The following is a 23,222-nucleotide window of genomic DNA, read 5'->3' as shown; positions in this document are numbered from 1 at the left end:
GCCGAGCTGGGGCCGGGCACCACCCCCACCCCGGGGGACGGGGAGACCGAGCTCTTCGGCCCCTCTTCTGTCCTCCCACCTCTCTCTCGGGAGTAGGGCAGTCACGTCGCCACTGGCACTTAGTTTTTAGAAAAAGGAGAACAAGAGAACCATCACAGTGACCCTCAGCAGGCGGGGGTGGGAGGGGTGGCCAGGGCCCGGGGGCATCCATGTTTCTCCCCTCCCAGTGCGTCCGGGCCCCCAGGTGACCTTCACCTACAGTTTGAGGCTCTGTCTGCACTGCGGGGCCGCCGGCTCCCATAATTTCAAAATGGCCTGCGGTGATTCAAGACTTCTTTTTTAATCTAAACCCCCCACTTCTGTTATCTTCTTAGTCTGGTTCGAAAACAAAAGAGAAAAGCTTTTCCATCTTTCCTGTTATTATCTTGATGGTATTTACGTAAGGACGCCGTTACCAGTTTAGGAAGCTGAAGCAAAACCCCCATCTTCCTCTCAACCTTGTTGGCTGCTCGGAGCAAACTCTAATCAGTTCATCTTACATTCTGACTCGTGGATGCCATCGCTAGGCTGATCTTATTTTGGGTCTTTCTTTGGTTGTTTACAGCCCGTGCCTCTCCCCCAGGCCTAGCGGAGTCCAGGGATGACTGCAGCCTCAGGAGCCGGGTGGGGGCGTGCGTGAGGGCCACGGTGGAGTGGACAAGGGCCTGCACTGGAGGCCTGCAACCTGGCACCCTGCTCGCCAGCTGTGTGACCTGGGCCGTCCGTCCCCTGGGCTCTCTGTTTCCTGTCTATACAGCAGGTAGAGAAAGAGGCATCCCTGCTCCTCAGCAGGTGGGGGAGGCTGCAGGAGAGGTGGGGGGGGGACCTCTACAGGCCCCATACAGACAACGCCTGCCCACGCTCTGCTTCCACCTGCACCGTGAGCAGAACCAGGTCAGGCCTGTGATGTGCTGCCAACCTGAACATGCCCACAGACTGACAAAGAAGGCTCCTCTCCAAAGGTGGCTGGTCCCACAGCTGGCCTGTCCATCTGGGAGTCTAGGCATGGGAAGAGGAGGAGGAAGACAGAAAACGCCCTTCCAAGAAGGGGAGGGGTGGCGTGTGGGAAGAAAAGGCAGACCCTGGCCTGGCAAGCCCCAGAGCCCCCTTCAAGGACAGTTTGCTTCCCCTGGCTTTCTCTCCTTTTCTTTTCTGAGCAGATGATTTTCCTTCCCCGTGAGGGCTGGGAGGCCACCCTCCTCCTGGCAGGGGCTCAGGCCCTGTCTCAGATGACCATGGGCCCATGAGCCCTGGAACCAGCTCCATGGCCAGCCCCGGCCAGGCCCGCCCCAAGATGGAACCAAGTTCAGTGGCGGCAACTAAGGCACCAGTACAGCTGGACCCAGACAGGGACCCTCCCTTGGGAGCTCCAGGAGGTCCGCCCCTGAGAGCCATTCTGCTCTGGTCAGAGCTGCTCTACAGGAGCGCTCTAATTTCACCAGGGAAACACCAAGACAGCAGAAAACAGAGCAACTCATCCTGGCACCTCCCAGCCATGAACTTGAGCAGCAGAGAAGGGACTAAAACGAGGACAAGCCAACAAGCTGGGCTACAGGAACCCACCCTCATTCGCTGCACAAATGTCCCTGCGCCCACCACGTGCAAGGCCCAGGGTCAGGCACAAGGTGTTCAGCAAGAAGCAAACGAGACAAAGTCCTTGCCTTGTGGAGCTCACCTTCCAGTGCAGGAGTCACTCAAGAAACAAGATCAAAATGTCAGAAAAGTGGTTAAGTGCCTTGGAGGGAAAAGGAGATGGGGAAAGCGCAGAGTGCACAAGGAATGGAGGTGGGGGTGGTAGTGGGATTAGATTTTAGGCCGGGTGGCCATGGAAAGGGAGGGAGGGAGAGACCCTGCTAAGGTGGAGTGTTCCAGGCCACGGAAGAAGTGCAAATGCCCTGAGGCACGTTTGAGCAAGGAGGCCGGCCTGGCTTGAGCCAAGTGAGTGGCAGAGCAGAGAGAGAACAGAGTGGTGTCAGGGGCAGAGCACACCGGGCCTTTACCTCCAAGTAAGGGCTCTGGTGTTTGCTCAGCCAGAGATGGGAAGCCAGTGGAAGGTTCTGAGCAGGGGAGGGACAGTCTGACTTGCATTCCCTCTGGCTGCTGGGTGGAGAACAGGCTAAAGGAGCAGAGGCAGGGGACCAGTTCCCATTAGTATCCAGGCAAGAGAGGATGCAGGTGGCACCAGAGTGGCAGCAGTGGGGATGGTGAGAGGGAATCTAATTACAGATATACAGTCAATGCAAATTGGAAAGGAAGCAGCGATGGGCAGAGACCTGGCTCATCTTTGGAGTTCCTCCAGCCCAGGGCCTGACACACCCAGGGCACTCTGTGAGGCCCGCAGGGTGGACACAGGTCTCGGTGGCTTTCACAAGCTCCTACAAGGACCTGAGACCCCACTCTTGGTGTGGAAGCTGGTGTGAGGTCGGGGGAGGAAGCCCACGAGGTGCTTGTGTGGGTTCCCATAAGGGGCTGTGAGGGGAGCCAGCAGGGGCACCAGGCAGTGTGACCCTGGACGACGAATCCCTGACACAGAAGCGGCAGAGAGTCCTGGGGACTAAGCCCACGTGCAAAATGCCCAAGTGGGACTTCTCCCTGTTCCCTCTTCGGAGGGCAGCCCACTAGCTCCTGAGGAATCAAGGCTGGAAGGAGGGCTAAGAGGCCGCTTTGTTCTCGGTCCCAGAAGTACAGACTGGCTGCCCCTGCACCCAGCTCATCCGTGGGGGCCGTCACCACCCTGGCCACCGGGCCACACCTTCTTCGCCATCATCTCCCACTCTTGACATTCCTGAGGTGGCAGCTCTAACTCTGACCGCCCTCTGGAGGCACGGCCTTATCTTAGCCCCAACTCGGTTACCACCCCGCTTCCGGAAACCACCTCCCTTACCGGGTGGAGACCAGGAGGAATGTCGGTCTCAGCCCGACAGGGGTGGCTTGGTGTTATTTACCAGGGCGCTGGCCTTCCCTCCTCGCTCACCAGAGGACTCCACTCTGTACCGGCTACTTCCTTCTTGTGAGGACACAGCCAGGCCCTGGGTGACTTGGCCCCGCCAGCCCCACCACCCCACCTGCCATGTCTCACAGAGCTCCGCTCGTGGGCCCTCTGGACTCGGTCTGCTAACCTGCTTGCTCAGTCCACAGCCCCACCTGGACAATGGGCCTCAAAAGGGTCATCAGAGAAATGAGGCCCACTGGGTCCTTACCAGCTCAGGGTTGAAGGTCCTGCATGCTACGGGGTCAGCTCCCTGCTTGTCGAGGCTCTGACTCAGGATCATCACCATGGTAAGGACCTCAGGCGCTGGGCGCCAGCTCAGGGTGGGCACGAGCCATCTTCAGGTCGGGAGACTCGGGTAGACCTCCTGGGCGCCTTCCAGGTGACGTCGTCAGCAGAAGCAGCTCCTTCCCAGCCACTCACCCTCGGGGTGGGGCTCTTCCAGGAAACAGCCACGTGTCGTCAGCTCCCTGGAAAGACAAAAGAAAGGCAAAGAGATTCAGGACTGGGGAAGACCAGGGCCCAGAGAGAGCAGCCCACTCCCCTCCACGCTGGGACCCCGCTGGGAATAGAACTGCCTTCCCCCTGGAGAAGCATCATGGGAGGGCCACCAAGGCCAGAGTCACCTTTTCTGAGTCACCATCCCCTACACCAACCTAAAGCCAACGTGCTGATGTGCACAACAGTGAATCTCAGTTCAGCCTTATGGAGCTTTTATTTTTTTATTGAAGTATAGTGGGTTTACAATGTTACATTGATTTCTGGTGTAGAGCACGGTGATTCACTTATATATGTATATAAATATTCCTTTTCATATTATTTCTCATTACAGGCTATTACAAGGCATTGAATATATTTCCCTGCACTGTACAGTAGAAACCTGCTGCTTATCTTTTTTATATGTAGTAGTTAGTAACTGCACGTGGAAGCTTTATGACAGATCTCCAGGTCTGGGCTCCTCAGTATGCTGTCCCCAAAGTGTCCTCAAGTTGTCTGACTTCTTACACTGAGCTGGTTCTACAGACAACCCAAGGTTGGCTGAGGCCAGATATGTGCTCACCCTGCAGTCAAAACCCAAGGGGTCAGAGCTCGGCAGCCAGCAAGGTGGCTCCTGTCCACCCAGGTCTGAACAGAAGCTTCTGGAAGAACCAGGAGGGTCCATTTAAAGGCACATATTTCCCATCCTTGGAAGCACCACGTTTCCACCATGACACATTTGCAACACTGGGGGCCTCTGTAGCTCTGTCCCCTTCCTCAGAATGTGCCAAACCAAGCCACAGCCCTTGCAGGGTCTGCGCACACCTCTCTGAGCTCCCAGGAGTGACCAGTACCATCATTCTACACAGCCCAGGGCATCTCCCTCATCTACCATCATCTCCCACCAAGCAGACGCCCAAAGAGTGTGGCCGTCAGTTCAGGGTGGGAAAATCACACCTTATAAATTAATCTCTCTGATCCTGTTTCCTTCCCACTCATCTGTGGTCACGCCTGCAGAGAAAGCCAGATAGGTCCAAGGAACCTAAAAAGTAAAAAGTAATGATAATAAGAGTAAAAACTAAATAAAAAGGCCGTTCCCAACCTGTAATTAAAAACAAACTGGTCAGTGCAGGAAAATGTTCTAGAATCTGCTACTCTGTGTAAAAATTAATTGCACCCTGGTATTTACTTGCTGTCCAGATTGTAAATCATATTTTCCTGTTTACTTCAATTAGACTTTACAGTGGGTGTTATTGAAATTGCTCAATTACGGGCCAGCTGGCAAGCACAGGAAAATTACCTTCTACTGTTCTTCGAAAACAAGGTTCATCCAAAGTGCAAAAGCAGGGAAGGGGAGGAGGAAAATCAATACATTTTCAAAGGATTGACTGTTCAGGGGGGAGGCCCGGTGGAGACAACAGGCTCCCAGGTCACACTGGGAGACCTGCAGAGCTTCAAAGCCACATCAATATAGAAGTGACACGTTCTGACCAAGTATGATCTGCCCCAGCAAAGAATTTCAGATCACTCCTCCGAGTCTGGCCAGAAAGCTGAGCCAGGAATGCTCGCCAGCCCCCTGGACGTTTGGCTCAGGAGCGGGGCTGGGCCATGCGAGCGGGACAGTGCCCCGAGGGGCGCTTGTGGACTCTCTCTTCAAAGGGACCCTTTGTGCCGCTCAGAGACAGAGGCGAGGCCTGATGGCAGCCGTCTTCCCTCTGGGTGCAACCTTGATTCAGTTTTGGGGCGGCCAGCCATTGCCCCAAGGCCCGGGGGTGACCTGCCCTCCTCCTACCCCCTTCTTCCCTAATAGGCAGGAGGGCTCGTGGTTACAAGCTCAGGCCCTGAGTCGAGCACACCTGAGTTGGAATCCCAGCTCTTAAAACGTCTTGTCCGAGTGACCTTTGCCAAGTTGCTTGTTACTCTCTGAACCTCGGCTTCCCTCTCCACAGAATAGGGACCGCAGTGCCTGCCTCAGCTGACTGTACCCTATGGAAACCAAGCTCTGGCCCTTGGCTCAGGGAGAAGCCTGGCTCATCTGAAGAAGTACTCAGTCAACAGTAGTGACTGTCACTAGTGTCACAGGGGAGCCCATGGGCCCCCATCTTTTCTCAGCAATGGACACCCAGGCATCTGTCCTCTCAAATTTTTTAAAAGGAAAATTCCACCAAAACTTTCCAAAACTAAATTCCATCAAGAAGGGACTAGCTATATTACGGCCCAAGCCTCTGGTGAAACAGTAGGCAGCCAGTAAGAACCAGTAAGAATGATGCCATGGAAGTCTATCACCATGGAAACACATTAGTCCATCTGATGCAGCTGCTGTGTACCAAGCATGAAGCCAAACAGAGGAAGTGGTGCAGGAGACCCAGCTCTCACAGCTCTGCCCCTGCCCTACCCCTACAAAAGGCCAGGGCGCTGAGGCCGGTGAATACTGGGGCACCATGCGCTCCCGGGAACTGGGGGTCAGCAAACATGGCAGGCACTAGAAGGAGGAAGACGGTCTGCCACTAATTCCTGTCCTCAGGAGTCATGGAAAGAGCACTGTGAGTGCAGGCACCACAGCTGCCAAAGGCAGACAGGAGGAGGGCACTGGAGCTGAATGGCAAACAGACCCCTTTGCACAGGGGCCAACAACACGCAGCGCTGCCTGTAAGGGCCCAGGAGTGGCGGCAACCTGGATGGCCATCAAGAGGGGACTGGTTACAGAAACCCTGGTGTAGCTAGGTAAATACCACACCACCCACACCACGGTTTTATTGAGGGGATTCTAATGGTACAGACACAAAACTCTCCAAGATACACTGTATATGAAAACAGCAAGAAGGCAGTACCGCGTGGCCCCACAGCCGCGTGGCCCTGCAGCGGGACGAGGCACCTTGACGGTACAGCTTCACTGCCCGCACACGCTGTGCGAGTATTTCAACCAGTGCCTGCGACACCTTTTTATTAAAAAGAAACTAGGCAAGATTGCAGCAGGAAAGGAAGAGGCACCAGGCAGCGGGAAGAGTGAGCAAAGCATGGCGGCCCGGCCTGAACACGGCGTCGGGGGGCAGTTACCACACTGGTGGTGGACACCCAGGGCACGTGGAAAGGGGGCAGCAGCCGGACAAGGGGCTCAAAAGACAGATTCCCACCAGACCAAAGGCTCTGAATGCCAGACTAAATGGAGACTTGACCATGAGGCCACAGCAGGCTCCCCAAAGAGCTGGATTTGGCTGCGTCGATCTGTTGAAAGACTGATTTTTTCCGAACCCTTTGCAACACCTAGCACAGGGCCTTGACTACAGCAAGAGCTGCACACGTTTCTGGAATTAGGCTAAATCATAGCAACATCTGAAATGATCTGGGCACATTCCCAGACCCTGTGAGGCAAATCCAGACCAGCAGAACCTGGCACTATCTGGAATTCCCTGGGATTCCTTTGATCCATGGCATGGGCCTGGCCAGGCTCACTGGGGAATGCCAGTGCACGTCCAGAGACTCACAGCCCAGTCTGAGAACGGGGCCAGGGACTTCTCAGGGAGAAGCCAGGAACTCGGCCTTTGAGGGACAACTGAGTGCACAGCTCTGCCCAAGGGAAAAAGGAGGCCCCAGAGCCCACCAGCAGCAAGGTAATGGCCTCCTGAGGCCACCTCTGGGGCACAGACTCTGCCCTGGCCTGGTGGGTCTTCTCTTAACTCATATTAACAACTGTTTCCATCTACTGAGCACCTACTGTGTACCTTCATATGCATGAGTTACATGACAGGTTCAATTATCCCCATTTCACAGGCAGGTGAAGCAACACACCCAGGGTGTCAGGGATGAGCCCCCAGGCCTGTACGTCCCATCCGGGCCCATCTGCAGCAAGACCCCCAACCCCACCTGCTTCTCCATCCCAAACACATCCTTCAATGCCCCACAAGCAACTACCGTACAACCCAGCAAGCACACGCCTTGGCATTTATCCCAGAGCAACGCAAACTTATGTTCACACAAAAACCTGCACATGAATGTTCATAACAGCTTTATTCATAACAGCCAAAACCAGGAAACAACCCAGATGTCCCTCAACGGATGACTGGCTAAACAAATTGCGGAACAAGCACACCATGGAACACTCCTCAGCAGTAGAAAGGGATGAACTGTTGGTACCTACTTGGATGCATCTCCAAGGAATTATGCTGAGAGAAAAATCCCAATCCCCAAAGGTTAATTATTGCATTATTCCATTTACATGGCATTTTTGAAGTGACAAAATTATAGAAAGGAAGACGAGACGAGTAGTGGCTGGGGGATTGGGATGGGGGTACGGGAGTGGGAGGGAGGAGGGCGTGGTTAGGAAAAGGCAGCAGCAGGGAGCCTCGAGGAGATGGAAATGTTCTGTATCTGCATCAGTGTCAATTTCCTGCTCGTCATTCATACTACGGTTTTGCAACATGTTACTGTTGAGGGACCCTGAGTAAACGGTACACAGGATTTCTATTATTTCTTACAACCACTGTCTTTGTGTGAATTTATAACAACCTCAAATTTTCTTTTAATTTTTCTTCCAGTTTTGCTGAGACATAACTGACACAGCACTGTGTAAGTTCAAGGTGTGCAGCGTGACAACCCGACGCACACACATCATGAAATGACGACCACAGTAAGTGTAGTCTGTCATCTTATATAGATACAAAATTAAAGACACAGAAAAAAATTTCTGTGTAAAAATTTTGAATTTAAGAAGCACACTCCATCTACGCATTTGTCAAAACTCAACAGAACTAAACACCGAAGAGTGAACTGTACCGCACACACATATACAATTTATTTTTAAAAGCCCTCAAGGCGCTGTCTGTACCCACAAGCCCACGTGCAAGGTGGGGCAAGGACACGTCCGAAGGCATTGGGCAGCTTCGATGTCACTTTGAAAGTCGCCTGACTTTGGCTTCCTCATCTTTAAAATGACAGAGAGAACACCTTCGCTCTGGGGACTGCTGGGAGACGGCGGTAAGAAAATGTGTACAAAGAGCTCAGCACACAGGAGGCCCCAGACGCCAGCATCCACTCCCCTTTGCACAAGAAGCCACTGTGCTCAGCATCTCTGCCTGCCAACATCATCCCTCCACAACGGCAGTCTCCCTGGCGTCTGTTTAAACCTTGTCACTTCCCGGTCCTCGAATTTACCTCCCACCTCTCCACTGAGATCCCTGCTCAGCGCTGATGGCAGACAGAGGGTCCCCGCTCGGCCTCCACACACATCTAGGTGCCTGCTGTCTGCTGGAGGAGGGCTCGGCAAGGGTCTCCCCTCAGCAGGTGTCCAGCCTATTCAGGGCACACACGCTCCCCGGCTGTGAGCCAGGAGCCCACTCAGTGGCTCATCCTCCCTAGGACTTCCATTGGAAGAGCAAAAGGCAAAGTCAGACTTTCTACTGACCAGTGACCCTAACCCCCTGATACCTTCATAGCCCCTGGGTGCAGACGTGGTGGCAGAGGGCCCTGTCCACAGCCCCAGTCCTTACCCCAGGGGTATGTCTGCCCAATGACAGCATGAGCATCTCAGCACTGTGCCCAGAGCCAGGCCTGCAGGGTGGGAGGGCCCAGACAGATGGTTGAGGGGTGCAAAGTGACACTGCCCGCAGTCAGCGAAAGGCCTCCATCCACCCCCTGACACTCCGCCCCCTCGAGCCTCCACCCAGCTGCACTCCCAGCCTCTACCTCCCACCTCCCTGAGCACCAACTATGGGCTCTTCTCATTTCATCTCTCCAATTCCTGTAAGCACACATTGTCGTTAGTAGTATTGCCATTTTCCAGATGAGAAGACTGAGGCTCCAAGAAAATAAATCAAGCATTTGCCCAAGGTCCTACAGCTAGCAGGGGTGAGGGCAAGATCTGAACCCAGGTCTGCTTCCTCAGACCACTGCAGGGACAGGGGACAACTTTCTCACACGAGTCCTTCCTATCTTGTTCTTGCTCTGCCGTCTCCAATGTGCCTTCATTCGTCTGCAGCCCTTGAACCCAGCTGTCTGATATCACTGTGGTCGAGACTCTTTGTATCTGGCAAATGGGAAACCTGCCTGGTGCACACTAAATGACTTTACATATGCAGAAAAGTGTTGTAAAGTCTAAAATTCTATATAACTCTTAAGAAGATTATAGGAATTTACCAAATGCTTCTGTAATGCATCTGGAAGAGCTACCCCTTAAAAAGAAACTGACCACACTGGAAATTGCCCCGGCAATTAAACGTTTCCTCCTTTTAATATCCTTATCCTGTGTTTACTACTTGTACAAGTTAGTTTTATAGCAGAAGAACATCTCATCACCCCAAACGCAGGACCCAGAGCAAAACCTAAACATAACCTTGGCCACTGACAGTGATTTTCCTGATGGCGCGAGCAAGCCATTCCTTTCAGAGCTTCCATTTCCCCCTCCCATTAAGCAAAGGAAATGGGAGGGAAACAGCAATCCTACAAGGTCTTCGGGAAGGCCGTATGCACTTTGAAACTTTCATAACTTCAGCTGTTGGTGTGACCGACGCAATCTGTGGGCAGGATCTAGAAGCAAACTGATTGAACATTTGGGGAAGTGCATCTCTCGGTGGGTCATGCTGCGTCCTGCCAGGTCCTGTGACAAACCCAGAGAAGGGTGGGGAGGAGAGAGGAACCCTGTGGTCGGGAGTCAAGGTTCATATCTGCCAAGAAAAGGCAATTTAATCTGCCTCGGGACGCCTTTTGCTTGCTGTTTGTACAGCTAAGTCATCTGAGTTTAAAGGATAAAAGTTAAACGCTGCCTAGGAACTTTATCAAGAGCCCATATTTTCCCAGACCGAGTTGATATTGGAAAGAGAGTCTGGAGTTTCAGTAAGAGGACATGCCCAGAGAATGTGTTTCCCAGACTGCAGTGGAACCTTTAAACTAACACCCTCAGCCCAGGTTCCCGAGTCTTCAGGTCCTACTAAAAGTTCACCGAACAAAGACGGCTCTGCCTTCACCACCTTCAATACACCGGCAGAGAAACAGACAAATGAAACCTCTTAAAAGTCAACAGTTGAACACCATGGACATGCTCAATACCAAACCCTACTGATTTAAGGAAACCCCAGAAGAGAGGCAGTACCCAGAAAATGAAATAACACATTTTTGTTCACCACTTTCCTAGGATCTTCTTATTTGCAGAGGTAACGGGTGGCATGGAGTCTACTTGACAACAAGCACGAGCAAAAGACTGGTCACAGCAGCAGTGCCAGGCCCTGTGGGGACCATACCCTCAGAGCATCCCTGTGACTGTCACTCCGCTTTACGGGGGGCAAGCGGAGGCCCAGGCCCAAGGTCGCCCAGCTGTGAAGGGTAAAACGAGGGCTCAGGCCACATCTGCTGAGTCCCAAAGTCTTTGTCTTGACCACTAACGCTTCTACGCCAGGATCTGTAGACTTTGTCATAAGGATCTTACACACATCAGCTGTGTGGCTTTAGCCAGGCCATTCCCCCCTGCGAGCCTGGTTTCCTCACCTGTCACACGCAAACGAGATCCCGAGTGAGCCTGAGATTCAGTAATGGACTTGACTGTCCAGCAGCCACACCCCAGTGAGGTGCTTGTAGGATTCACAAGCATGTTCCCTGCCCCCGCCCAGCAGCTCCTGCTGGAGCTGCGAAGATACGATCTGTTAGCCAGTTTGCAAGCACTTAACAAGGGCCTAAGCTCTGCTGGGAACTGTGCTCACCTGAGGACTTCAGTACCTCCAGGCATTTCTTAAGGTGCCCCGTCTTACCAACCTTAACTTTCCACTCAAGGTGGGCAGAACAAGGATAACTGCTATCCTATCATGACGCGGAGCATAGTTAAACAGCTCATCCAGGGTGCCGCAGCTCGTCCGGGCTGAGCTGGGAATGGAAGCGTGACTTCTGGACCTCGAGTCCAGTGCTCGCCCCCGTTTTTGTCATTGACTCAGGGAACAGGCAGTGACCAGAGGACTGAGGCAGGTCCACACCCAGACTACACGTGTGGAGGGCTCCCCGTGAACACCCTGGGAATGGACTTGCAGAGAAGGATAGGGTGGGCCACGGTGGAGGGGCAGCGGGAGGCCTAGGCCCAGGGAGACGGGGGCCGATGGATGCAGATTCTGGCTGATGTAGTAGGAAGCCAGTGCCTCTCCCCCCGGCCTGGGAGCACCCTGGCTTTCCTGGAAAGCACTTCTCCTCACATGGCGCCCGGCTGCCCACCCTCACCCTTAGGGACGGAAAGCAGCGACATTATGTTTCACTCCCACCGTCTCGCCTCCCCACTCCCTGCCTGTGGAACCCCAAGTGCAGTGTTACGTCCAGGAGGTTGAGGTGTGGCCCGAGGTGCCGCAGGGGCAGCTTGGAGAGAAGGGGTGCGTTGCAAATCTAGCATCTGTGCTTCAGCGTTTGGTCAGTTTAACTGAGCAATCAAATACTTACAGTTAAGTAGGTAAGTTAAGGGAGTCAAGACAGTAAGGCAGAGCACCTGAAGAGGTGCCTAGAGGTACTTAAGTCCTCAGGTGAGCACAGTTTCCAGCAGACAGCAGGCCCTTGTTAAGTGCTTGCAAACTGGCTAAGAGATCATGTCTCCACAGCTCCAGCAAGAGCTGCTGGGAGTGGGCAGGGAATGAGCCTGTCATCCTCCAAGCACCAGGTGTGGCTGCTGGACAGTCAAATCCATTACCGAGCCTCAGGCTCGCTCGGGTTCCCGTTTGCGTGTGACAAGTGAGGAAACTAGGCTCAGAGAGGCACATGACCTGGTTAAAGTCACACAGCTGACGCGTGGCTGCATTGGACTCTGGAGGGTGCAATACATTCTTGCTGTAAGAATAAAGCCCCTGCTGTGCTTAGAGGAGGTGCGCTCACCCCACCCGCTGGCCCCCACCCCGAGTAAGGTGCATCCTTGGCGGTGTTTTCTTCAGTAACTAGGACGAACAGACGTTCCCTGGACTAGACCTTCAGGTCAGGCCCAAACTCAGGGAAGGACTGGCAGTCACATTACCTGGCTAGAAAGGGACCCACCCTGTGCCCTGGGCTGAACAAAGTGGCCCAGGCTCCCTTGTAAGATGTTCTTAATGGAGGGAAACAAAACAAAACAGTAAAATGAGCTGCTGAACCAAACTGGGACTCTGTGCCCTGGGACTTCACACAGTCACTCTCACAGTGTCGGAGGGGTCTTCTGTTTCTTTAAGCAAATAACATTTCAAGAGGAGGGGGAGGAAGGACATTATTCAGGGACATGAAAGTGCTGAGACCCAGAGCCAAAACAAATCTGAACATGGGAACGAGACAGCCTGTGTTGCTTCTTGAAACTGAAGCCAACTGCATGCATGACTTGTCAAGAGCTCATTTATCAACGAGAAGTAACTGACAGGCGAGGTTCCTATCAGCACTCCCGCAATTCTCGCTACCGTTCCCGTCGTTTTCACCCACCAAAGACTCCGAAAGAAGAGCGCACCACGGACAAGAACTTGCTGAGCTAACGCAAAAGGAAGGAAACGAAGGACGGGGGTAGGGAGGGGAGGAGGACCGGTACTTACTGAGCACAGACTAGACACCGCCTTCTCCAAACCAGGGTGAGGGAGAGGAGGGCAGAGAACAGAGGATGGGAGACACGGCAGGGCCCCAGAGATAATCTACTGAAAGGCTAAGCCACTTAGCCTAAGACGCCCATGACGTGTCCTTCAGTCAGACCTACTTACAGCACAGTGAGTTTAATCAAAACATGATTCAAACCCCAAAGAGAAGTGGGGTTAAAGAAAAACCAAAAATGAAAATGTAGAAGGCCAAACAAGAGGCAGGGTGGCCTGTGTGCAGAGAGCAGGACTCAGGAAACACGGGTTCTGGCCCGTCTGACAAGTCACTTCCCGTCTCTGGGCCCTGGTTCCCTCACCTGACAAGTGGAAGGCCAGGACAGATGGGCTCTGTTTGCCTCATGAGCGTCCACGGGCAGCCACACACCAGCTGCAGGCTCAGGCCAGGTGGGGCTGCCTCTCCCAGCCTCAGTGTCCTCACCTGTGACATGCAAATGGGAACTCGAGTGAGCCTGAGACTCGGTGATGGATCTGAAGGTGACCTGAAGGTGACGTGTGAGGTCAGAGAGGATGAGGAGAGCTGAGGACGCCCGTCCTGGAGCAACTGCTCTGGCGGCCGTGTGTCTGCCAGCCTTCCCGGTCCTGCTCAGACAGACCTGCAGAGTTCAAGGTCCCAGGAAACCGGATGACAGTAAAGACTAAAGTGTCAGTCGCTGCACCGGGAGCCTTAGCTGTGACCTTCTGTACAGCCGAGCGGGGAGCAGGAAGCCACCCTGCTGTTCTCTGGGGACAGGTAACACCTGGGTTCCGGGGTCGGGGAGGTGGGGTTGCCCCCCCTTACATACCTCTGGAGGCAAATTGGGGGTGTTTGTACAAGTGCATCTTCCCAGATCATTCCTCAAGCACACAGGGGCACCTTGGTGTCTTTCGGCAACGTAAACAACATTCTGAATTAAGGAGTTTCTTGGAAGGCCAGCAAGTTAGTCACTCACCAGGTTTCACACTTTCACCTCCTCCCTCCTGAAACAAGAATATCCTCTTCCTTTCCAAAATGTTTATGGACTTTTAGGGCCCACAGACAGCGACCTCCTCTTCCTCCTGCAAGACGATCCACCCCCAGCCCAGGCTACACGCCCACATCCACGCCAGCTGGATCCGGAAGCTCCTCGGGCAGGAGAAGTGTTGCTGTTCCAACCCCTCTCCCCAGACCCCCAGACCAGGGCTGATCTCAGCGAACCCCCAGGCCGCCACACAGAGGGGACATAATCTCTCAGCAGCTGGCACCTGGGACACAGCTGGGAGGGCAGCCATCTCTTTATCTCAGGGGCCTGGAGGCTGGTGGCCCCAAACAGTATCACACTGGCACACTGGAGGTGACGCAGGAGGGGACAAGAGCTCTGCAGGAACAGTTAGGGACAGGAGAACCAGGTTTCCCATCTGCCACTCACTCAGAGGTCACACCCTGGCTGACCTCAGCTCACACACCAGGACGACTTCACCCTCCTGATCCAACCGAGTCGTTTCTCCCAACCTGTCTTACAGGGTCTGGTGCAGAGGTGCACTGGACAGGCTAACCAAGCTACATTAGGCTTCTCCCCCCACCCCACCCCCTTCCCACTGCAAGCTCTGCCACACGTTCAAGAATGCCGTCGTCTGCCAACACACAGCTCTTCGGAGGCACTCTGCCGCCAGACAGGTCTGTCATAACAGCAGGCGCACCCGAACCCCACGGCACCCCTCAGTCAAGTTCGCAAAGCCACCTCGCTGGTACTTCTCAGGGGGCTTCCAATGGGCAGGACACTCTACAAAGAGGACTCTGGCCATCAGTGGCAGTGCCGTGGCGAGGCAGCCACTGTTTGTGTAACAACAGCCATCTGTCTGCAGAAGGACCACAACAGCCCCAGACTGCTGATTCTTTAGGAAGAGAAAGAGGCTCCTGTAAGAAGGGCTTCCCTGAGGTCCTAATTCAAAGTGAAGCCCAGGGATTCTGCTCTGAATTACTTAGAACTGGCCATGGGATGAACAGAAGGAGCTTGGGGGAGCAGCTGCTTATTGTGTCTTGGGCGCCTGCTTTATTTTTTGGCAGGGCGTGGAGGCGGGAGAAGGGAGGGGCGCCTCATTTGCAAACCATCTCCACTTCCTTCTAAGCACTCTGGATATGACAACCCCGGGCCTCCTGCTGCTCAGAGCAAAGATCTCGAGGGGGCTAAATAGGAAATGACGCGGCCAACCAGATTCACCCAGCTCAAAGGAAAGGTAAGAGCCCTGCTGAACTCTTCCAGAGCCGTCCCTGGGTATCCTGACAGCTCTAAGCAAGACTCAAAGAGCCTTGAGAGAGAGAGAGCCCAGCTTCCACAAGTGAGCATGCATCTTCCTCATTCAGAAATGGCCCAGGCCCCAGAAGAAACAGGTTCACTCCACTGTTTGTCCACAACACACCCAAGACCCTGAAATACCATCAAACATGCCCACGGCGGCCGCTGCTGTCCTGTTATTATCATAGTCCCCGTGCAGCCGTCAGAGCCAGGTTTTGGTACAGGCTTGTCTTGCTCTCAGGAAGCTCATTTCACTAAGTCAGCAGCGAATCTCTACAGCCAGGCCTCAGAGCACCTCCCAAATCCACCCGCGGGTTGGCCTTCGCCTCCCATCGAAGGGGACTCACCTGGTCAGGAGGCTCATCTGGAGAAGCTGTCAAACGTACAAGAGCAGGAAAGCTCACGAAAAACGAGCAGCACTTGACTCTTCAGCCAGGGGTGAGCCCAGGGGAGGGGGCACCAATCATCAACCATCTCAGAGTTATAAGTAACAATAATAAAGTTTTATTAAAAAAGCAGAGTAAGTTACGGGGACAAGATCAGAATGGATGAAACGTAACAGGTACTGGTCAAAGGTCAGTATTTGGACACCAAAACCAAGTTTGAGGTGCTCTGCGTGAAGGGTCAACAGCAGGCTGGCATCCCTGAAAAGCCTGATGGGACAAGAGTTGTGCTCATTCATTCACAAGCCCACATCCAATGATTACCTCCTGCCTGCAGGGATGGTGGCAGGCACTGAAGACAAAAACATGTAAGCCACAGGCTCTCCGCCCAAGGAAGGAAGAATTATTAACTAATGCATCAGTAAAATAAAGTGCACTACAAGACAGAGTACATTTTAAAAGACAAACAGCATGATAACGTAACTGGGCCTTTGACACTTCCACAACAGGCATCACAACTTGAGTAGGGTGGGTGCAAAGCTCTGCTAGGGTCTCCCCCTCTCACCTCTCGGAGGGTTCTCTTCCTAAGCAGATTCTTGTTCACACAAATCATTAATAAACCAACAAAACATTTACTAGAACCATGATGTTTATGAAGCACAAAGACTGGCAAGTGTCCGGAAGTGTCATCCAGGTCCACCAGGCCCCAGAAGACGGGGCAGGCTGCTTCTCCGCCCCTGCGCTGGCCTCGCCCGGCCACCGTGCGTGGGAGGAGGCCTGGCACCGGTGCCCAAGGGGCGTCCCTCTGAGCAATGCTGACCACGCCCCTGGGTGACTGGCATTTCTCGAGCCCACAGTGGGTCCCCTTTTGCAGAGGGGTCAGTGACAGGAGGCAGCAACAGAGCAAAACAGTTTCTCTCCAAAGCTCTCAGCAGAACCCAATTTAAAAGTTGCTTGCCTTTCACAAAGAGGAACAAGTCAACTTCTGCAGAGAGCAAGCCAAAAAAATAACTGGGCCAAACATCTCTGTGCCATTCTACTGCCACCCTGGCGGCTCTCCCCTCAAACTGTGTGAACTTCAAATGCCTAATGAATCTGCCCCACAGACAGTCCTGCTCATGTGCAAATAAACGCGCACCTTCGGCACAGCTAAGACGGAAAGCAACTTTAGTGCCTAAGTAAGGACAGGACAACAAACTGCCCAGACAGCCACACAAAGGACAAAATGCAGCTTTCTCAAAGACTATCAAGTGTATGTACCAAAACGATACCATCTTCCAGTCTACTGTTAAGTGGAAGAAGCAAAGACAGACAGTGGACATAGTAAGCTCCTATTGGGTAAAACTAAATAAATGTAGTAATACTATAGAAGTCTCTGGAAGGACACAAAAGAAACTTAACATCAAAGGTCTTCAGGGAGAGGAAGTAGGTGGCTAAAAACAGAGGTGAGAACAGGGTCTTCAAGGAATACCATTGTGTTCATTTTAAAATCCTTTGCAAAAAAAAATATAAATTTTTTAATCAAATTACATATATTTAGATGTGCTTGCAGATGAATGGACTATCTCTAGGAGAAAAGACAAACAAATGGAAACAGGTGTTCTTCCAGAGAGGGAAAGAGCAGTGTAGCTGGGGGACAGGGACGGGGGAGTTAATTTTCACAGCTGAGTTTGCACCAAGTGCCTATACTGCCTGCTCTTAAAAGTTAAACACACACACACCGCCTGTACTTCGCCAGACGCCCCGTGTATTCCGTGTGTCCAGACCTCTGCTCACGCTCGTCCTCCTGGCTAGAACTTGCTCCCTGCTTCCCGCTGCTCCCCTCTCAGCCTCCTGAGCCTCCAGCTGAGCTAACTACCTTCAGCTGGGGGGGGGCCTCCTCCTCCAGGAAGGCCTCATCCACACCACAGAGCGTGAATCAGAGAAGCATGAAATGAACTGGCAGTGTGTCTGTCTCCCCCACAGACTGTGAGCTTCGGGAGGGCACGAACCTAACCACGGTCCCCTGAGTCCCGGGACCTGGCACAAAAAAACAGCTCAGGGAATGTTTGCTGAACCAAAAAGTACATTCGTTACATTAAGTCAGGTCTCGACTTTCTGGATGCCAAAAACTACTGAAACCTCTCTTGCTTGTGGGGTTTCCCACAGCTATCAAAATTGTGTCGTTAACTCCTGGTCCACAGAGGGGCTGGGCTCAGAGCTGTCTGGGTTCCACAGCAGCAGAGCACAAGCAGAAACTGGGGTCGGTGCAAAATCAATGTATCTGATAGCGCTCACACCTCCTGGAAACTTGCAAATACTCAGCAGAGGCTCCTTGGGCAGCCGGGTAGCCAGCCTTTCACACACCCAATCCCAGGAAAACCTCGATCCAGGGTCCTTCCCTAAGGTTTTGTTTCCCAAGTTCTGATTTTAGGAGGAAGTGCCGGGCTGCACTCGGGGCTGGCTGGGAGGCAGCACCTGCAGGCAGCCGGGCCTCTGCAGCAACCCCGTGGGCCAGTGTTCCCTGAGAACAAGGAGGCCCGAGGATCCGGCAGCCTGCATGATGAGCAAGGAGGGTCCAGGGACAGTATCATCCGAGAGAAGTCAAATGTGCACGTGAACAGAGGGTATCTTCTCAGAGACTCTGATGCAGCAGGTGGACCCTGTACACACCCTGTGCTGTTTCCCTCGTCATTGTTTCCTCATGGTGTCAGAGTCCCGTCCCCACCCCACCCCCGCCACCTAGGCCAGCACTCCCGGGGCTGGCTGTGTCAGGGACTGAGGAAGGAAGGCAGATGATCCCACCAAGTTCACACAAACCACCAAGTGTTCAAACAGGTACACACAAGGCACAGTAAGTGTGAGGAGAGGACATGTGCCAGAGGACAGGAGGGAGCTATAATCCCAAGTAGGGAGGTAAAGATCTGGGGAGGCATCCTAGAGGAGGTGGTATGAGTGTCGGGCTTTCCGGACAGATAGGAGTTCAACAATCAGAGACAGGATAAGGGAATCCCAAGAGGAAGTCAATCGGCGATGTGTCCAACACCCCAGCAGGCTGGGGGCCAGGAGGTGAAGACTTCTTCCCAGCTTCGGGTAAAAGCAACCCCAGGCCACCCAATTGGACACCTGTCCAACTTCACCCCTCACAAGGCCCAGCGGGTGGGGGCTCCGCCACACAGGGCGGCCTCAGGCCTATTCCAGCCCAGCCGCACCTCACCCGGCTCCTCCCTAGCTCTCAGGGCTCTGCCCTACCACACCTGTCCTGCTCTCCCCTCTGCCAGCAATAACACCAGGCCAGCAAGCTGAGCCATGAGGGAACAGGCTGGTGGTTTACTCAGCTGAACAACCCAGGCGACCCAGGGGATCCTGACAGGGTGTCCCAAACCACGCCCTTCCTAAAACGGCAGCATAAAGGTACACAGCCGCAAACAGTTATTTCTATCTCCCAGTGGCCCAGGAGCCCCGGCTCTGACTCATGCTGCTAACCCAGAATGCCAACAGACAATACAGTAATTATGTTCCCTCTTGGGAAGGGGGAGTGGCCATGTCCAGCCCCACACGAGAATGTCACGATCGTCTCGGACTCCCGAGTTACAAATATGTGATCAGGGCATGTGCCCAGCACGCGCTCACCACGTGCTGGTGTGGCTATGAAAGCACAATGTGCTTCAGCCGCCGGGGACTGGGCCTGGGGACGGCAGAGGACGGGGGCAACAAGAACGGAGTCAGAAAAACACCACAGAAATGCTGCATTCAAAACCATGACTGCTTTATTGTCCCCTAGTTTTCAAGGAGCGGGAGTGGAAGAGAGGACACTCCTTTACAAAACAAAACTGCAAGGAAAACTGCAAAGCTGGGCAAAACCACTGACGGCCATCACCTCCCAGCTATTCCATCTTAAGCTCAAGACATGAGACAAGCAGTGACTTCAGGTCCACTCTGGACAACTGAAAACCAAAAATGAGATGAAATCCATCTTTGCAGGCAGTCACCCACCACTGACAGCTCGGATGTGTGCACCCTCTGGCTGACCCTGTGGACTCGGGCACCTCACTTCTGAGCTCTGGGCCCCAGCTGCCCAGCTGGGACAAGGGCTCACTCCTTCACTTCCCGAAGCCCAAGCTGGGCTCGTCTCTTGGCAGGTCAGAGAAAGAAGGGACAGGGCATTTGATTCTGGGCATTGTCAGCACCCCAGTTCCCGCCACTATGGGGACACTGATTTCAGGACGCCTGAGTCAAAGGGCACCTCAGCCTCAGACTGACACGTGGAAAGTCTCGGGAAGCACCCAGAGAGCACAGGCACCACGAGGGGAACAAGCTGCCCGAGGGGAGGCAGGCCGCCCAGCGTCTCCCTGCCAGATGTCAGCCCAGCCCACCTGGGGCCTTTCTTTGGCGAGAATGGGTAAAATAAATCTATCTGGGAAACCAAAGTTCAAGCTCACAAACATCAATGTTGCCTCCTCTGATATCCAGGGTCCAGATTAAGGGGGGATGGAGGCAGGGGCAGACAGTGGGTTAGAAAAAGAATTACCTAAAGGTAGGAAGTAAATGTTTCTCCAGCTACTGCAATCAGAGTCTGAAGACAAGACAGCTTCCATAAAAACAGCTGGTGTCCGCGTCTGCTGGGCTGCTTTAACAAACACCACCAACTGCCCTGCTCATAAATGACGCGTCTTTCTTGGAGTCCTGGAGACGGCGAAGTCCAAGATCATGGTCTTGGGCTTGATGGCCTCTTCCTCACTGACAGTCATCTTCTCCCTGTGTCCTCACATGGTGGAAGGGGCGAGGGCTCTTTCTGGGGTCCCTCTCATCAGGGCACTAATCCCATTCACGAGGGCTCCACCCTCATGACTTAGTCACCCCCAAAGGCCACACCTCCTAATACCGTCACTTTGGGCATTAGGTTTCAACATACGAATCTGGGGAGGGGACACAGTCTTTTGGCCCACAGCGAATGGAAAATGAACCATCTTTGGATGACAGGCGAAGTTTCCCAGAAGGTAAGATACTAAGCTTTGTAAGTGTGCGCCTATTCACAGTGGGGAAAATTAAAAGGGAGGTCAGGCTCACAGGCAGGGGAGGCATTCAAGTCCTTGGCGGGGACCCACACCCCTGCTGGGGTAAACACTGGCGCATCTGGCACCTGCTTTAACAATGTGGTTTTAGTGCAGCGGTTCGCAAAGTGTGGTCCCCTGACCAGCAGCAAAGTCTCACCTGGGAACTTGTTAGAAATGCAAGGTTCCACTCGCCACCCCACACTGACTGAATCAGAGGCTCTGTGAGTAGGGGTCTAGTACTCAGCGTTTTGACAAGCCCTCCAGGTGATTCTGGTGCTCCTGAAAGTCTGAAAAACAATGCTTCAATGGATTTGGTACCTGGAACCCTGATACTTGGAAGTACAATTTTGCTCCCGGCTTTGATGGAAAAACAGGGGTCCATCAAGGTTGAGTCTCTTGCAAAAGGCCATAAAGTCAGAAAGGGGTGGAAGGCCTAGGCCCCACCCCCAGCACGTCACCCAGGCCAGCACCTGGGGATCTAGAAAAAGATGACCTAGTGCTTGTCCTTAAGGAGTTCCCAGCAGTCCTGGAATGCACTCAAGAACACCAGCATGGTCAGGGCCTTAGGGCCCCTTCTCAGGAGCTCTGGCCCAGCAGAATCAGGGCTGGACAAAGCCCCCAGGGTCGGAATGGCCTGGCTGGCAGGGGAGGAGCACGCAGACAAGGATGCCACATTTCTGCTGCAGATCAGGGCGGGGCGGGGGAGGGGGCAGAAGGGCTTTCAGGCAATGGGACTTCTGGCCCACATTCCTCTAATTCAGCAAAGAATCCGGAATGACAAAGCTGCCCAAAGGTTGACCAGGTAGTGAAATGTGTGAGAATTAGAAGAGGAGGGAAAAACGGGGTTGAGCAAAAAATAAAAATAAAAAAGAAGGAAATGGGTGATTGGTATTAAACACTTGGAGGAATATGAGAAGAAAAACTCAATTCCTGAAAAAAAAATAAATTGCCATCTGGAGGCTCTTTTCTTTACTTCCACTTGCTTCACTGTGTCTCTGTCGACAAGAAGCAGCTAGGAGATCTGAAAAGCGTGTTCTCATTCACCCTAAGAAATTCTTCTCCTTCTACCGCCAGCAGAAGTTATGTACTTGATACATGGCAGCCAGCCTGCCTGTCAAGATAATGTAGAGGTTAAACCTTTGTTTAAAAAAAAATTCTGCAGCATCCATTAAAATCATTGAAATGATTTTAGATTAAAAAGATTAAACTGGGTGGAGCACCTGAGTGACTTTATGGGGGTTGGGGAGACAAAGGGAGCCCCCAGGTCGCTCGGCATCGCAGGGCAACCGGAGTGAACCTGCGGGTAGAAGGGACCTTGGGCTAAGACCGGCTTCTGAGAGTCGAGGGCCGTGTTTGCAGAGCTGACTGCGAGCCTTGTGTCAGCGGTGATAGTGGGGGCAGCAAGGGGAACCCTCCGCGGAGATGAACAAAGCATGTCCCCTGCTCTGAGTCCGGCGTTTCTCTGTGGGTTTCCCTATAGGTGGGACAACAGGATCATGGAGGGAATGACCGTGAGCGCAGGGCTCTCCACCGGCAGCTGCCCACCTTGCACCACGCAACCCGGAGGGCCAGAAAGCCTGACTCTGCCTTCCTAACGCCTCGTCCACTCCTGTGGCCTCAAACTCAAACGCCTTCCACAGCCAAGCAGGGAACACAAATGGGTGAAGCATGCTGGGTGGGAACTGTGATGCCAAGCAGAGGGCGTGCCCCACAGGGTGGGTGCCTAACACGGGGCGGCGATGTGCGAAGGAGGGCCCAGGATGACAGTCAAGACCTTCTGATGTGTCAAGGAAAGCTGAAAATCTCGACTTCTTTGTACAATCCTGGTTTTTAAATGTTGTCAAGAGATGCAAAAATGCATAAAGTATCATGGGGGTCAAACCAATCTTGCCTGAAGACCACATCTGGCCCCCAAAGTGTGAGTGTACAACCTCGTGTCTAATGGATGCTGACTATTCGCTCTCTGAAATCACCTGGACAACTGCATTTTCATCTTGGTTTGAAGAGCCGTGTGGATTTCCTTGTCCTGAGCACCCTACAGTCACCCATGTCCATCTGTCCATCTCCTGGCTCATTCTGGAGGCCTAAAAAGCACCAGAAAACACAGACAGTCTGAAACCCTGAGCACATCAAAGCAGTGCTGTGACACTCCCAATCCCAAACAGTGGAGGCCTGCCTTCCCACGCACACACTTGGAGAGATGGGTGACCTGCTTCATTTCTCTGCCTGGCATGCACTTACTCTATAGGGTGAGCTGCAGTATTCCTGGGAGCAGAGGAGGGCCTGGGGTCCGCCCTGCCCTCACCAGGGAAGCTCTCCTTGAGCCTCTCCCACGGTGTGATGTTCGGGAAGGAAGGAGTTTCTATGCCAAATACTTTAAACAAATGCAAGTAAACCCAGCAGATGGAACAGACAATTCTGGATCCCTGACGCCTACAGATGGCTGGCTTTGGTTGGGTCATCGTGAACAGAACAGCTGCTTC

General features: G+C 53.3%; 1 protein-coding gene and 1 long non-coding RNA gene across 5 annotated transcripts in view; one reads left to right on the top strand and one right to left on the bottom strand.

Annotated features, from left to right (window-relative positions):
* FAM53B (family with sequence similarity 53 member B) overlaps positions 1-23,222 on the bottom strand; it is a 110,577-nt gene that overhangs the window by 72,801 nt on the left and 14,554 nt on the right. For 3 of the 4 annotated variants that reach the window (XM_032490698.1, XM_032490695.1, XM_032490697.1), the window contains exon 2: positions 3,240-3,498. In XM_032490698.1, coding sequence (XP_032346589.1) covers positions 3,240-3,317 — 78 coding nt within the window. In that variant the 5' untranslated portion in view covers positions 3,318-3,498. Of the gene's footprint in view, positions 1-3,239; positions 3,499-4,462; positions 4,548-23,222 lie in introns of all 4 variants that reach the window. The other variant, XM_032490696.1, reaches the window with a different exon arrangement.
* On the top strand, positions 185-22,856 carry LOC116666941. The gene is made up of 3 exons (XR_004323743.1): positions 185-2,948; positions 21,756-21,769; positions 22,847-22,856. It is a non-coding gene; the product is annotated as an uncharacterized LOC116666941 (long non-coding RNA).

Source organism: Camelus ferus, chromosome 11, assembly GCF_009834535.1.
Source record: "Camelus ferus isolate YT-003-E chromosome 11, BCGSAC_Cfer_1.0, whole genome shotgun sequence".
Classification (NCBI taxonomy): Eukaryota; Metazoa; Chordata; class Mammalia; order Artiodactyla; family Camelidae; genus Camelus; species Camelus ferus.
This window is presented reverse-complemented; position numbering and strand designations above follow the sequence as displayed.